This window comes from Mastomys coucha, chromosome X (assembly GCF_008632895.1).
Source record: "Mastomys coucha isolate ucsf_1 chromosome X, UCSF_Mcou_1, whole genome shotgun sequence".
NCBI classification, from domain to species: Eukaryota; Metazoa; Chordata; class Mammalia; order Rodentia; family Muridae; genus Mastomys; species Mastomys coucha.
The window spans coordinates 96,750,017-96,761,647 of NC_045030.1; the positions used below are offsets into that span (position 1 = coordinate 96,750,017).

General features: G+C 39.3%; 1 protein-coding gene and 1 non-coding gene across 2 annotated transcripts in view; one reads left to right on the forward strand and one right to left on the reverse strand.

The window, feature by feature from the left end:
• Msn (moesin) overlaps nucleotides 1-11,631 on the forward strand; it is a 75,135-nt gene that overhangs the window by 48,802 nt on the left and 14,702 nt on the right. Inside the window, exons 2-4 of the mRNA XM_031365228.1 lie at nucleotides 1,463-1,546; nucleotides 8,766-8,861; nucleotides 10,560-10,834. Of these exons, the coding sequence (XP_031221088.1) occupies nucleotides 1,463-1,546; nucleotides 8,766-8,861; nucleotides 10,560-10,834 (455 nt within the window). The remainder of the gene's footprint in view (nucleotides 1-1,462; nucleotides 1,547-8,765; nucleotides 8,862-10,559; nucleotides 10,835-11,631) is intronic.
• LOC116096320 lies at nucleotides 8,988-9,123 on the reverse strand. The gene has a single exon (XR_004120949.1).

Here is an 11,631-nt window from a genome sequence, read left to right on the forward strand (position 1 = left end):
CATTCCTTTCTCCTTGTAGAAAGCTCAAGTCCAAGTGGATCAGGGACCTCCACATCAAAGCAGATACACTGAAACTAACAATAGTTTCTTTTTTTAAGTCATCCACTGCATTTAATTAGGGTTGGTTTCATGAGCATGTGTGGGAGATTACTTACAAGGACAACTTACCAGTGGCTACACAAAATGACCTAGCTCCTGCAACAGTTAATTGGCTTTTGCTCTTTAGCTCCTGCCCTATCTGTGTTGATTTGCCCAATAGTGTTCAGATCTTGTGTAAATATCCCATTGCTATGGGTTCATGGTTGAAACTGTTGCAATATAAACAGAAGACTGTTTGCAGCACTCCTTCCATCCTCTAGCACTTACATTCTTTCTACTCCATCTTCTATAGTTTTCTCTGGACTTTGGGTAGGAATGGGTACATGCAGATTCCTTGTTTAGGACCAAGAACTCAACAATCACTTATTCTCAGAACTTTGACAAGTTATGAGTCTGAATTAGTTGAAAGCCATTTCAAAAAGAAATCTCTTTAACCTTCAGAGCAAAACGAATCTGTGGATATAAATACATATTAAGAGGCCAATTTGACTGCATTTCTATTGAGTAAAACAATAGTAGTCCCACTAGAGCATATGACCTCCTAAGCCATGAGCTTTTGAGCAAGTTTACAATACTGGGGGCATCAGTTCCCTCCTGTGGAGTTGACCTTAAATTCAATCAGAAATGGTTAGTTACTCCTATTACCATCATGCCTTTATTGCAGTGTTTCACAACCTTCCTAATGCTATGACCCTTTGATATAGTCTTTAATACATATTACCCCTAACCATAAAATTATTTCCTACTTGATAACTGTAATTTTTCTACTGTTATGGATTGTAATATAATATCTGTGTTTTTCAATGGTCTTAGAAAACTTCTATCACAGGGTAATTCAACTCCCCTAATGGGGTCATGACCTACAGGTTGAGGACCTGTGCTCTGTTATAGCAGGAGTACATTTTGCTTAGAAGGTTGGTGTTGTAGCTTGGAAAATTTATAGTGGAGAATCCAGTGTTCTTTATTTTCCCTTGTTTCTGCAGAGATCTACTCATGCCATAGATGAGCCAGGCTATAGATCTAGGGTAAGAAGAGAATGCTGTAAGATGGAACTTGCAGGTGTAGATGGGGAGAACTTTCTGGAAGAAATATAGTCAATACTTCCTCTTTGTAGTAGGATGATTTACATTCTTTGCCTCTTGGTAGAGCATTGTCTGTGGCTGTGTTTTAATCTTCAGTAATGTGGGTGGGAGTATAATTAAGTTAGGACTTAGGTCAATATTTTATTTTTCTTCACACCAATTTCTTTATTTACTCATTTCCTTGGTGTTTGAGTTTCTTCCAAGTTGAACATGGATATTTCCCCCAAATCAACAGAGCACAAAGCCAAACAACTAATCTGCTTTCTTTTCTCTCATCCTAGATCAGTGTGCGTGTAACCACCATGGATGCAGAGCTGGAGTTTGCCATTCAGCCCAACACCACTGGCAAGCAGCTGTTTGACCAGGTAAAGGAAGGCCTTGTTCCTTAACTACTTGTTCTGTTAATAGGTCTCGTTGCACTCATTTCTTCTATGCTTTGGAAAAGGTCTCTTTTTCCACTTGCCTACCCGAGGATGGTGAAAACAAAGGCGGACTGCAGACTTAATTAAAAAGGAGACAAAGTTACATGTTGGTAACCTGAAATCTCAATCTTACTGCCTTCACACATCCTATCCTTGATCTTGAACAAGGGAAAAAAGAGACAGGGAGCATGATTATATGCTAGATTTGCTGAAAATATGAATATATGGAGCCTTGAACTGTGAAAGATGTTTGTTTGTTTACTTATCTACAAGTCTCTTTTAAAAAGTCCAGGCTGTCTGAAGCTGGCATCTAACTCACAATTCTCATTCCTCTACCTCCCAAGTGCTAGGATTCTAGGTGTATGCCTCCAGACCTGTAAGTTGTCCTCTCACTTCCATGTGTAGATTGTGGCATGAGCATCGATGCACATATACAAATATGAAAGGGGGAAATTAATGCTTAACATATAGATCTTTTGTTTTTATAAAAATGTAATGTTATTTATATCTTAATCATTATCAAAAAACTGGTTACTGTGACATATAAGGTTGCATAACATTCCAGATCAGAACTGGACAAGACAATAAAAAAAAAAAAAACCCAAACCCAAATAGCTTAGAAGACAGTGTTATGTACATGCATATAGTAGAGTAGTAAATAATGCTTTTTGTCTCTTTTATGAACTAGAATAGGGAGATAAGCTCGATCGTCTTATTTTGGATTTAGTTGGAACGCACTCCTCTCGAGTTTGTTTTGTTTTTGTTTTGAATAGGCAATCACTGTAATTTGTAAGGTAATCACTGATGGTTAATTTGTGAAAATACAAGTTAGTCTGAGGAACTTTTAAACACAAAAATAATGTGTTGACATTCCCATAGCTCACAAGTGATTACAGTACTAGTCTGCAATAGCTGAATGCATTTTGATTATATTAAGGTTTTGCATTCCCTCTTTGCATGTGGATTTTATATTGGAGAGCTTTTAAAGGGACAGACTGATGAAACTGACTGGATACTGGATAGAAAATCAGAAATTCTGGTCTCTAGAGCTGGTTTTGCCAGCTAATTTTTTTGTTGTTTCATGCAAACACTTCCCTTATTTCCTGTCTTTGGGCCTCAGTTTCCCTATCTGTAAATAGTTTCTCAAATTAGGTTATCTCTCAAAAATTTATCCCTGCCACCTTTTTTGCACAGTTTCTTCTCCTCCTGTATTTCCATTGTTTAGAGTTCAGACAACCCTTTTCTGTAAAAGAAGGAAAATGCCCCATTTGGATTAGGAGGAGACAGGCAGCTGGCAGACTATCTCTTCTGGATTCTAACAGTCTATAAGACAAACATAGGATGCATCTACTATACCACATTAATCCCTGGCTCCCTTGATTTCAGGGAGAGGTGCAGAAGGGATCGTATCAGTCATGGTGGAACTTTGGCTTCTTCTTAGACTCCTTCCAGAGTTCTAATTCTACTCACTCCTCTCCCAAGCCAAATGATCACTATGCTCTTCCTTCCCTGCTCTCGGTGCTGGGGCTTTGTTCTTTTGTATTGGAGGAGGATGGCTGCTGAAGGCAAAGAAGATATAGCTTAGAGCCTGGGGCAATAAAAAAAATCTGTGGGTAAAGTTTTATTAATTTCAAAAAGCCTCTACTCAGTAATTCATCGTTAGTGTTGGTTCCCTTTATGTACTGTATGCGTAGTTCTATGGGAGGCCTCTATGGCTGTGAGCCCTGTGCAGATTAGAATGGTAAATTTGTGTGTTGGGGCGGGGGAGGCAAGGTCGTGCTATGTAACTCTGGCTGACCTAGTATTTATTATATAGTCCATGCTGCCTAGAACTTGGGATCATCTTGTCTTAGCCTGTGGATTCCTGGAATTATAAACATATGCTATGTTCCTGGCTAGTATGCTACTCTTAAGGCTATTGCCTCCCAAACAGAGTATGTAAGAGACTTTAATCTTTCATAATCATCAAAGAAAGGACTGAGAGAGAAAATCAGATAATTTCTCATCTGGATAAGCAGTGTCTTAGGAAGTATATTTATCGAGCACCTACTATAACCTATGCCTGGCTAGGTGCTTTACATGCAGTTTCATTCAGATTAGAGTGAATCTGAAGTTGAGTGTGATAGCCTGTAATCTCCAAATATAGAGGCAGAAGGATCAGGAGTTCAGAGTCATTCCCAAGAGTTTGGTGAGCTTTAATTGAGGCTAGCCTGAGCAACATGAAATCCTGTCTCAGCAGACATAGATAGAAATGAAAAAGTGACCTTGAGTTCTATCATACAACATGGTGACTGTTGTTGGTAACGGTTCATAATATTCTTGAAAAATGGTGAGTTGGGTTTGAAGTGAAGGATGGATTCTTGAATCATCACAGCGATCCTGTCCTTAAAAGAGGACAAAGAACACCTTGATAGGTCAGATAACCAGCAAGTTGTGATATGGAGTTTCAAATATCCATATTTGAACAGACATATTCTTTTCCCACTGCACTGCACTGTGTGGGGCGAATGAGAGTGTTACAGCTTGGAGATGTCTCCTAGATATGTCTTTTGCCTTTAGGTCGCTGAGAGGTTGCCATAGAACAGAGAATACAGCCATCCTCTGTGAGGGCAGAAGGGTCTGAGCTGTGATATCGTAGGTGAAAACCATAGGAGAAAAGATTTGAACTTGACGAATTATGTTTCCTCTTTATTTTACTTCTTTACTGGTCAAGGAACATATTTCTTGGCACCCAGTGATAAATAACATGCAACAGTGGAAAACCATAGCTTGAGGAGACACAGAGGCTGGTGGGAAATGGAAATGGAGCCCACAATTGCTACCCCTTAGTTCTGTTTCTTTCTGAGAGTGTGTTCCCTGACAGGAAAGAGGAAGAATACATTTTGCTGCAGGCATGCTGTAGTAGGCTTGCTTTAATCTCTTAAGGCAGATTTGTCAAATGATTTCATCCTGAATTAGATACGTGCCACTAGGTGGCAGGGCTACCACTATGAATAACATTATTTTTGTTTTTTTGAGAGTATAAGTATTATTACAACATTTCTCCCTTCCTTTTCCTCTCACCAACTCCTCTCCTAGACCCCTCCCCACTCTCTTTCAGATTCAAGGCCTCTTTTTCTACTAATTGCTATTTCATGTATATATGCACACGAATATAGAGATCCTGTCTGGCTTCTCAGCCGTCATGGGAGTTGAGTTGAGGGAACTATGAAATCACAAAGCTTTTCTGACTCAGGAAAGTACTTATTACTGGCAGATTTTGCATTAGGACTTTTAAATTATGATCTTATTTTGTAGCATGATTAACACCTATTATGACAATATTATTAGTCATATTCCCATCCTATGGCTTAGGAACAGAGGTTTTGTGAGGAGAAAAGTTCTCGTTGAGCTCACACAGTTATAACTCCACCTTGAATCTGGATAGATTCTACTTTTCCCAGTGCCTTCTGTCAACTATGCCCTATGTGAACTTCCTTTGCCCAGCCTTCTCCCCAAGCAGAAACTGGGCTGAGTGTTGTCTGTTTTGTGAAGAAGATGCTCACTGGAGTACAGGCTATGTGGAGCAGAAGAAGCAGATGGTGTGGTAGAGGATCTTACAGATTTTTCCAGTTAACCATCAATTTGCTTTTAGGTGGGTGATGATGCAGCTGCTGCCAGCCTGTAATGGAATCTCAGCATACCTCAGATGTTTGGGCATTGAGGCATTGCAGTTTTGCACATAATTTTTCAGGCAGATTTTTTTTCTTAAGGCTCTGGCCTTACTTATGATGCCACTCTGGGCTTCTGCGATGGCTCGTGATGTCGCCGGTTTGTTGCACAAATTAGATGCAGGTAGTATACAATGAAGGCAGTACTGACTCTTGAATCAACTTCTGCAAGCTATAAAAACGAAAGAAGTAAATGGGAATCTGTCTTATACCCCAAAGCTCCTAGAAGTTAGCAATGATTTTTTTTTTAAGGCAGGTCTCTTCGTTTCATTGGACTTGTTTTCTTTGTAGTTTTTTTTTTATTACCATGGGTTAAATACATATAATAATAATTGGTTTTCTTTCTTTTTTGTTATTTTTTGAGACAGGATTTTTCTGTATAGTACTAACCCTCACTAGAACTCACTCTGTAGACCAGGCTAGCCTCAGAGATTCACCTGTCACTCCCTCCTAAGTGCTGGGATTATAAGTGAGCACCACCATGCCTAGCTTGGTTTAACATTTTAAATAAATGTACTTAATGTATTTTGATATATTCATCCCTCCTTTCTTCCCCCTAGTCCCTATTCTCATTCCTGCCGATCTCTTTATTATTTCAACTAGTCCCTTTTCTACTTCTATGTCTGCCCCTTCCCCAAAACCCAGTGAGTTTCCTTAGGCACATTCACAGAAGTATGATTACCCACCTGTAACTGCCTGTGGATCTTCAGGGATGGGTGTGACTTCACATGCCCTTTCGTGATAAGATGTTAACTCAAATCTTATGCAGGTCTCATGTGTGTAATCACAGGTGCTGGGAGCTCATGACTGCAATGACCATCCTGGATGGCAGCATTTCACAACCCTCCTCCACATCTTCTAGCTCTTATGGTCTTTCTGCCCTCTCTTTTTGATGTTCTTGGTGCCTTGGAGGAGATGATATAGATGTTTCATTTAAGGCTGAACAGTCACAGACACTTACTCTTGGCACTTTGGCCAGTTAAAAGTCCACAATTGCTGCTAAGCACAGCATAAAGAAGCTCCTCTGACCAAAGCTGAGAGCAGTATTTATATGTGGGGGTGTACACTTAATTTGAAGGCAACTTGATAGGCATATCACTGGACTTCAGTTTAATAGTCTGTGTTGTGTTAGCCCTGTTTTCTCTCCACAGTCTACTAGGGATAGTAGGCTGTAGTACAGAACAGAATTCACAGCCTTTAGAATTTTTTTTTTATCCAAAATGTGTTTATTGGGATAATTTCCCAGTTATCTTGATTCATGATGCTTTTAGTGCACCTCGGTTCTACCATACTCCCAGACCTCTTGGGTGTAGTCAATGACTGTGTTCTTCAGCTTAAGGGTTTCTTAAGGTCAGCGTTGAGGAATACTAGCTTAGGTCTTATAAGAAGGATGTCTAATACCAAAGGGAGCACATTTTTATTTCTCTCGGAGAGGGAGCCATTTCTCAGCTTTATAAGGAATCTACTCACTGGAGCCACAGAGGTTTGTTCCTAGAACAAAGAGCTAGATACTTTTCTTTAACTTGGAAAGCAAGGTCTTTCCTCTCTCCAGCCCAGCACCACCTGAAATAGACTTCTTGGTGACTATAAACATTGGAAGTGAGTAATTTCTCTCGCAGGTTCTTTGTTTTTAGATTCGAAAATGGGGCCAGGTGTTGTCTGAACAAATGGCTCCCATCACTCCATAGACCTGAATTGGAGATTTCTTTGTAGCCTATAGTCACAGGTTTTCTCTTTTGTCCTTTATTCTTTTTCAGTATCAGTTCTGACTTCAGACTGCATTTCCTTCCTCCCATATCCGCACTTTGGAACTTCAGCATAGGCTGAGAGACTGCTCATCTCTCCAAGCTCAAGAGCTTAAGGAAGTGGAAAATTCATACCGATTTGATTTCCCTCTGCTTACAAAAGAAGAGCCAGTGCTCATATTAAAATCCCTTTCAGTCCTAGGTTTTCTGAGCCGCCACAACTGGCCTTTTGGTTTAGGTAAAAGCCAATTGTTGCTTTATCAGTTCTGTTCCTTTCATGCTCTACTCCTTCAGTACCTAGACATGTTAGTCCGGTAGCCTATCCTATCTTCAGTGGGTCTTTTTCTTTCTCTAGGATCTGAACAGTTTGGAACTCTTCCTCTTCCCACCAGTTGCATTTCAATCACAACTCTGAAAATGTATTGAAAATCAGAGTTATTACTTGGGTCCTATGTTTAATGTAGGACAAGAACTTAAGAAAAAAATCTTCCCATAAACAACCCTTCATGTGAGATCATTTGACAACTTTCCTCCCAATTAGATAATGAGGAAGTTGTGATCAGCAACACGAAGTATACTGGCTGCAAGTTACAGATAAAAGATTTTTGTTAAGATTTCCTGATATGTGACATCTACAAAGAGAAAGTGTGATATCTTAGGAATGTGGCTTCTCCTCAGGGTGGTATTGTATGAGGTAGTCCCATGAAGGTATTGGTTTGTTTTCTACAAGGAACTTTGACAACTCTGGGTTCTTGTTTATGTCTCTAGTTAAGTCTCTTAGATTTCATACTTAACCCACCATAAACTTTTATTTCCATCCTTTTATACCTAAAAGAAAAGATTAGGACTCTGTGATACCATCCTGACTTCATCAGGATATGGCTTAGCTTTAGTGTGGCCACCTCTAGTCTTAGGCATGTTGGTGTGGAGCCTACAACTGGACCATCAATATGCTAGTGTCAGGTCCTGGAGATCAGACTCTATCTGTCTTTTCCTTGCAGGCTTCTTTTTCTGCCTTCTATTCATTCAAAAGGTGCTGGGCAATACAGGGCCCTTTAGCTTCTTCACAAGACAAAGGATGGCCCCAACATATTAGTATCTATAGGAGTTAACCTAAGAATCTTTGTCTACAGTCTCTAATCCATTCTGGGAGCAGACAGCTATATAGCATTGTAGAAGGGAGGCAGTGGCAGAATGTATGAGGATTGGCTTGATTTGGAAATAGGACATAAGCTAAATCTTGACTCTGTCACTCATTATCTGCATGTTGGGCATATTTCTTTTCTGGACTTTTAACTTCACTGTCTGTAAAGTGAGCCTCATTGTACTTCTGCCATAGAACCCTTTTGAGAATTGAAGATGATCATGGATGTAAGGTTCTTGGTGTGCACCAGAGTTCACAGTAGTACTTAGTAGGGAAAGAAACTGATAGCAATTCTTTCTTCTTTTTAAATTATATACTAAGGATATGTTAATTGCATAAAACAATGGATTTGTGACACTTTCATGCACATATATTTGGTGATAAAGACATTCCTTTTATCTTTGTCCTTTTCCTAAATAGTTTGTTCCCCTTCTACTTTCATGTTCTTTTAAAAAAAGACTAGCAGTACTTTAAAACCTTTAAGGATAGATTAGGTTGGTTCCACTTTTATGTTCTTTAATTCCTGGTAGATATTAAACCAGTTATTGTGTTGTCTTTTCCAGGTGGTGAAAACTATTGGTTTGAGGGAAGTTTGGTTCTTTGGTCTGCAGTACCAGGACACAAAAGCTTTCTCTACTTGGCTGAAACTCAATAAGAAGGTAATCACTTACTACTTAGAATTTTTTTCTAGGTAATAACATATGTTACCTAGCAAACCTGCGATAATCACTCATATATTGAACAAATCAACAAAGGGACCAATATTCACAGTGTTAGTTTCAAAAGTTGTATTGAAGGGAATGACCAGACTTAGCTGTCTGAAGTCAGACAAAGATTTCCAGGTTTATGGAGGATTGCTGCTTTCTGTAGACAAAAGATTGTTTCTCTTTTGTCTACATGGCTGGTTCTACACCCTCTTTTTTTTTTTATTTTGAGAAAAGGTTTCATATTCTAGACTGATCTCAAGCTCCATATGTAGCAGATAGTTACCTTGAACATCTGATCTTCTTGATTCCACTTTCAGAGTTTTGTCATTGCAGGTAGACCAACACTATAGTCCTATTTATTACTTTCATTGAAGTATAGGTAGAGGATTCAACCAAGGGAAAATAGTTGTTTTTTCAGTTTTGACTACTGAACAAGATCGTCAAGCCAAAGGAAGTGGAGACTCTTTAATTTAGATTTGTTTTGAACCAGAGCTTTTAGTAGTTTAATGTGTTGAGATACCTTTCTTTCAAACTTGAGATCTATGGGATTGCCAGAGAGAGCCCCAAGTAGTATCTCTGGAGACACCTGGCAGACTCCCCCCTCTTTATATCCTCAAACTGGCTAACGATTGACTTTAGAGGACTTAATACTGTGCTGTGGCTAAGTTTGCTAATTGTATCTGGAGGTGGGTATCTCACTTTCTGCTTCAAAGAATCTTGTTTTGCTAAAGAGTGAAAACTTTGTAAATTATACTTATTTACTATGTTATATTTATATTTACTATGCCTGTCCATGTGAATGTGTGTATGCATACATGCATGCCATGGTATAAATGTCAATTCTCTTTTCCACTTTGTCAGTCCCCAGGATGTAAATGAGTTTTGGAAGCAAATGCCTGTACCCTCTGAGTCATGTTGCTGACCCCCAAAGTAGCACATTTGCTGGATAAATTAGGAGCCATTTTCAGGTTTAGAAGGTCATCTGGTTTATGGTCTAACCTAGCCAATTCTGAGCCTTCAACCAGACTTGTTATTCTCTGATAGTTTGTAGAGTTGGAGGACACTTGAAAGAGGAGCCTTAGGAGCAGGAGAGATGGATTAACTGTTAAGAACACTTGACTGTTGACTGTTCTAGCAGAAGTGGGTTCAATTCCTAGCATTGACATAGCAGCTCACACCTGTCTGTAATTCTAATTCCAGGAAATCTGATGCCCTTAACTGGTCAATGTAGGTGCTAGGCATGCATATGTGTCCACACACAGAAAAATAAAATAAAATAAAATAAGTTTTCCAAAAGAAACTGAAAAGAAGAAGAAGAAGAACATTCTTAAATCTACCCTCAGAATTTGAGATCAGTGATATTGTCAGATAGTGGTGGCTTCTGTCATCAGTGTGTAGTATAAATTTTTTAAGAAGAAAATTCTCAAGAGGAAGAAATGTTTATAAGATTCCCCAATGAAAGTAATACTTTTGTTTTTTTTTTAATTGTTTGTTTGCTTTTTTAAAAATTTAGTTATGAGTATTGCCTCCCAGCCTTAGGAGATTACCCACACTGACAGCCTTTCAGAGTCCTCTAACTGCCTTACAGATGCTCTCCCATCATCACAGTCTGTTCTGGGGGAGCCTTTGTAACCTCCTTGCTCCTCCTAGGTGACTGCACAGGATGTGCGGAAGGAAACTCCATTGCTCTTCAAGTTCCGGGCCAAGTTCTACCCAGAGGATGTATCTGAAGAACTGATCCAGGATATCACCCAGCGCCTGTTCTTTCTGCAAGTGAAGGAGGGCATTCTCAATGATGACATTTATTGTCCACCTGAAACTGCTGTGCTGTTGGCTTCCTATGCAGTCCAGTCTAAGTATGGTGACTTCAATAAGGAAGTGCACAAGTCTGGCTACCTGGCTGGAGATAAATTACTGCCCCAAAGGTGAGGTGGTACCCTGGGCTCCTTTGACCTGGGTAAAGTGTGTAGTGGGTAACAGACAACGCTGAATAGTCCCCACTCCATAGGGGCTGCCAGATAAGTTTTTTTTTTCCCATTGACTTCTTTCTAAAGACTGTATTGTGCTGCTGAGAGAGACACATTTGCATATACTATTGTATCCTATTCTATTTCGGGTCCTCAAAAAGCTCTTTTCCCCTTTTGCTCCTTGATATCAAATCTCCATTACCCTGGGGATAGGTGTAGAAGCAAAGATGAGTTGATTTGTTTTGTCCTCTCCCCTGGTTCCATTTCTCTTTCACTGATGAGATTTTATTTTAGAAATTCACAGGAGAGAAAGAGAGAGAGAGAGAGAGAGAGAGAGAGAGAGAATGCAAACCATGAGTACCATTGTACAGTTTTCTGATTTTGTAAACTTTGAAGGTGAAAGCTTTTAAACACTTGATATTTTTATTTTAGCATCATGACAATGCTAAATAAACAAGGAAAACGTTGTCCTTATTTTCTGGCTCACGAAATACAGAGGTACTGATGCTGATTTGCCCCATCTCCCATAGCAGATTTTCTTTTGGCAGTACTGATCTGATTCCCCAATTTCTTGAATTTTTTTTTTTAATGCACAAGGGGTTTGTTTAATTTTGTATCAGATGGCCATTTGTTTCTACAGGCTTTTAGATTAGAATAGGAAAAGAAAAATTAAGCTTGAGCTGTGGTGTGTACATACTCCACAGATGGTATTAGGCATGGTAATTGTGCCCTGGGACTCTTTCATAGTCAGTGGC